The 4,304-nt window shown below is 47.4% G+C and overlaps 1 protein-coding gene across 1 annotated transcript; it reads left to right on the plus strand.

The window, feature by feature from the left end:
• Positions 1-1,469: 1,469 nt before the first annotated feature.
• Positions 1,470-2,951, plus strand: LOC121833567. The gene is made up of 2 exons (XM_042286971.1): positions 1,470-1,520; positions 1,905-2,951. The coding sequence occupies exons 1-2, from the start codon at positions 1,470-1,472 to the stop codon at positions 2,949-2,951; spliced, it is 1,098 nt and encodes a 365-aa protein (XP_042142905.1).
• The last annotated feature ends 1,353 nt before the right edge of the window (positions 2,952-4,304 follow it).

The raw sequence follows: 4,304 nt of genomic DNA on the forward strand, positions 1-4,304 counted from the left end.
GATGAGGCTCATTTATCGGGTATTTTGGGCGCGCGGTAAACGTTTTTAACGGGGTCAGCGACGCAATAAAAACGGTTGAACGTGCTTATGATATATTGCGATCAGCGTATTAACACTGCACTCGATCGTTGCTACAGTAGTGAGGTCCACGTCTCGACAGCGTGAGCCTGAAAACCGAGCGTCGCGCTCGTTAGAAACGACCCGGAGAGCGTGTTCGTCGAATAAACACATAAGAGACGGGACGGTGTGCTCGTGTCGTCTCTTCTTTGTTCTTTTCCGTTCATGCAACCTGAAACGCTCGGAGAGAACATCCTCGGTGTCTTCATGTGACATTCGCACAATATCGTACCTTGAATTTTAATATTTTCCCCAGTTTGGAAAAGTAAGAGGTATGTTAATTTGCGCTGTTTGGTAGACTCGTACTAACAGCGAGTAGGCGGCAGAAAACTACATTTGAATGTGTAAACCTAGGATTGTTTCGCTAGCTCTTTGAAACTGAGCAGCCAATTTGTTAAGCTATCTAACTCGATCACCAACATGTCATATTTACTTCAGAATACCCAGCTCAGAAGCGCCACCTTAAGAAAGGAACTGTGCCCTCCCAAAACCTGCCTGTTCTTTCCACTGAGAATGTGAAAAAGAGGAAGAGGGCAAAAGAACTGGTCGAAGGCTGCCAGAAGCGACGTGAGAAGAGGGCGGTGGTGGAGCCTCTGTTGGCCGAGGTAAATATGTCTGATGCTGCATTATCTTATCCTGAGTAGTTCCTTCTTTTTTTCAGTTCAGTCAATGTGCAATTTCTTATAAAAAGAACAGTGCATTTCTTTCAGTCCTGTACTCACAAACCTTTCATACTACAGAACAATTAACTCATGTGCATTGGTTGCCATCTGCAGGAACTAAAACCACAAAAACAACTGAGGCATCAAATTAACCGTGGCTCCTAGCTGCTTTAGAAGGCTACCCTTTGCATCAGTTCTTACGCTGTGTGCAGAGAACGCTTGTCCCAGTGACTTTGCCGCTGTCGTCGTTCCAGTCGTTTCAAAAGCAACCGTCTAAACGAGGCTTAAATACCTAGACATGCGACTTTATGACCAGTTCGTACACTACGACACAACCCTGAAGCTGCGGGTAAGCATACAACAACAGATACACGAAAAGGCCTTTCCATATATGTGTCGTCCTTTCCTCATCCGTAGTCTGCGGAGTTTTGTCGTAGAGTTTCATCGCTACCAGCTTGTTTGCGCCCTTAAGTTCTGTTCATCGGTTTGTACACTTGCACAGACTGCGTCCACAGCAGCCAAAAAAACAGATATGACTGAGGCATCAGGTTAACCGTGGCTCCTAGATGCTTCACAAGGCTACCCCTTGCGTCAGTTCCCACTCTGTGTGCAGAAAACGCTTGTCCCTGTGACTTTGCCGCTGTCGGCGTTTCAAAACCAACCGTCTAAACGAGGCTTAGATACCTAGACATGCAACTCTGTGGCCAGTTCGTACACTACGACACAACCCTGAAGCTGCGGGTAAGCATGCAACAACAGATACACGAAAAGGTCTTTCCATATATGTGTCGTCCTTTCCTCATCCGTAGTCTGCGGAGTTTTGTCGTAGAGTTTCATCGCTACCAGCTTGTTTGCACCCTTAAGTTCTGTTCATCGGTTTGTACACTTGTACAGACTGCATCCACAGCAGCCAAAAAAAACATATATGACTGAGGCATCAGGTTAACCGTGGCTCCTAGATGCTTCACAAGGCTACCCTTTGCGTTAGTTCTCACGCTGTGTGCGAAGAACGCTTATCCAGATGACTTTGCCGCTGTTGTTTCGGTTGCTGTGAACACAACCAACACAATTGAGTGATAGAGCCTTGTGGTATGTGTAATTAAATATGTTTCAACTTCATTCTAGGTCGCACTTTGCGAGGCCGAGGACCTCTGTGATCGGGACGACAAGGAGGAACATTCAGCGGAAGTTTCAAGTGCTGCTCTGCCACCTGCAGGCTCGTTGGAGAGGCCTACCCCACCTGTAATAGTCCTCGACCAAGGTGTGCAGGTGTCGAGTGGTGACTTTGGGGAAAACTTTTCCCGCATGGTCAATCAGGGTAACGTATGTTTCTTTACGGGCATCCCCAACATAGAGCTTCTCAATGTTCTAGAGAAACTCGTGTCTGGAAAGACACCCAAATCAGCAAGAGCTGCACTGCCAGCAAGAGATAGAGTAATCATGACCATGATGGCACTGAAGCACGCTCTGACATTTGATTTCTTGTCAAATATCTTTGGAGTGTCACCATCAACCGCAAGTGCCACTGTTAGAAACACAGCACAGCTCCTTGCTGTGTTTCTGAGAAATGCAATAACCTGGCCCTCCAAGGATGAAGTGCTGCATAACATGTCGGTGTGCTTCCAGAAATACTCTCATGTTCGCATCGTACTTGACTGCACAAAGATTCCTGTAGGCACACCTAAGTGCCTTAAGTGTCGTATAAGCACATACTCTCATTACAAAAAAGGGCACACAATCAAGTATATGGTAGGCGTTTCACCCGCTGGTTTGATTACCTACATTAGCAGCGGCTATGGAGGTCGTGCCTCGGACAAGGCTATGTTTGACCAGAGTGGTCTGGTAGATAAGCTGTTGCCGGGGATAGACCATATAATGGTGGACAAGGAGTTCCTGATCGACAGCACATGCGAAACAAGGCTGATAGCTGTGGTGAGGCCCCCATTCCTACATGCTAAGAAGCAGCTCTCGAAGGCCGAAGCTCTTGCCACGAAGAGCATAGCTGCGGCACGAGTTCACGTGGAAAGAGTTATCCAGAGGATGAAGCTCTTTAAGATTACACCCCAAAGGATGCCCTGGCACATGGTGCCAATAGCGGATGATGTGCTCACCATTGCATGCGGCTTGGTGAACTTATCTCCACCAGTTCTAGCAGATAACAGGTTCTTCTAAGCCTTCTGTAGAAGCAAAGTTTGGTTGATACCGTGCTAGACAAAGCCGCAGAAGCGTGCGGCATTGGACTACCGTAGAGTACCGCGGATCCGCCCATTACCAAATTTGTAAGATCTGAGAAAATATGCATGGTACATTTATGTGTAAAATTCATGACCGGACAAGCGCCCATCCCCCATTTTTTCGCGATTATCTCCAAAATTTGAGTAAGCGCTCGCCCGGTATTTTACAGTATGTACACGTGTTATGCCAGGGGCGAGAGAAACTGCTGCTGCCGAGTACCGGCCAATGGAGACATTTGCGGCTATCAACATCCATTTATCTGACACGCTCTGTTGCCATACTGGCAGTCATTCACCCCGGGTGGTGCTCTCTACACCGACATTGCTCATTCCTTCAGATGTTCTAAAGAACTCTACGAAAATTTTCATCTCGACAGTTCTGCTTTCAACTTAATGTCATTGTAAGGATTTGTAGCAAATCAGCTGATTGTGCATCCTTGTAATCGTTTCGAAAGCTGCAATTCCAAAGATATATGATCGGTTTACTCGATGCAGATAATTGAAATCACATTAAACCAAATAATCACGACTATCAGCAGCGCTGCTAAGCTGCAAGGTTTCACAGGTGTCAGCATAGATCTATCACTTGAGGCGGATGACAATCAGTACAGTAGCAGAGCAGGTTAGAAACCGGGTGTCAATAACCAACCGCTAATCGTGCAACCATCTGCCAACCTCCAATAATAGCCTCTTCACTGCTGGCGCAACGTACACGAATGGTCCGAGGCCACACGCTCCTGCAGCCTCGGCGACTTTGGCTGCGGCCGGGCTGGATACAGGTCTTTTCTTTACGGCCTCTTGAGCAAACCACGGATGAGGCAAGGTGAAGGTACTACTGTATGGCCGGTAGCCGCAGGCATAGGCGGTAGCACAAGTAGACCAATTGTGCACACTCGGGGACAGCTTTCCTTGGCATGCAGTCAAAGCTACGGGAGGGCACCGATCAGTGCTCCTAGCTCGCACCAGGGTGGAACTGCGGCAAGGTGGGGTCGCGGCGCTTTGCGCATCCACAGGCATGATTTCTCCAGCTCTGGCGAGTATCCACAAGTATCCAAAAATCCAGCCCGGCCATGGTCCAGCACCGTTCCCTTCTTTTGTGTTAGCACGTGCCCCCATGTCGGTTTCTGCAGGTGTTCTTTAATGTTTTATATTTTAACACATCCTTTTTTGTATCTACTGCAGTGTTTGTATGTGTGCTTGCTAATGTTTGTATGTTTGGGAATATTGCAAGTGACATACCTTGTTTTCACTATCTTGTTTCTGTGCTAATGTATGCTATCCTGAGGCTGTC

Source organism: Ixodes scapularis, unplaced genomic scaffold (assembly GCF_016920785.2).
Source record: "Ixodes scapularis isolate PalLabHiFi unplaced genomic scaffold, ASM1692078v2 PGA_scaffold8__174_contigs__length_109621045, whole genome shotgun sequence".
In the NCBI taxonomy this organism is placed as follows: domain Eukaryota; kingdom Metazoa; phylum Arthropoda; class Arachnida; order Ixodida; family Ixodidae; genus Ixodes; species Ixodes scapularis.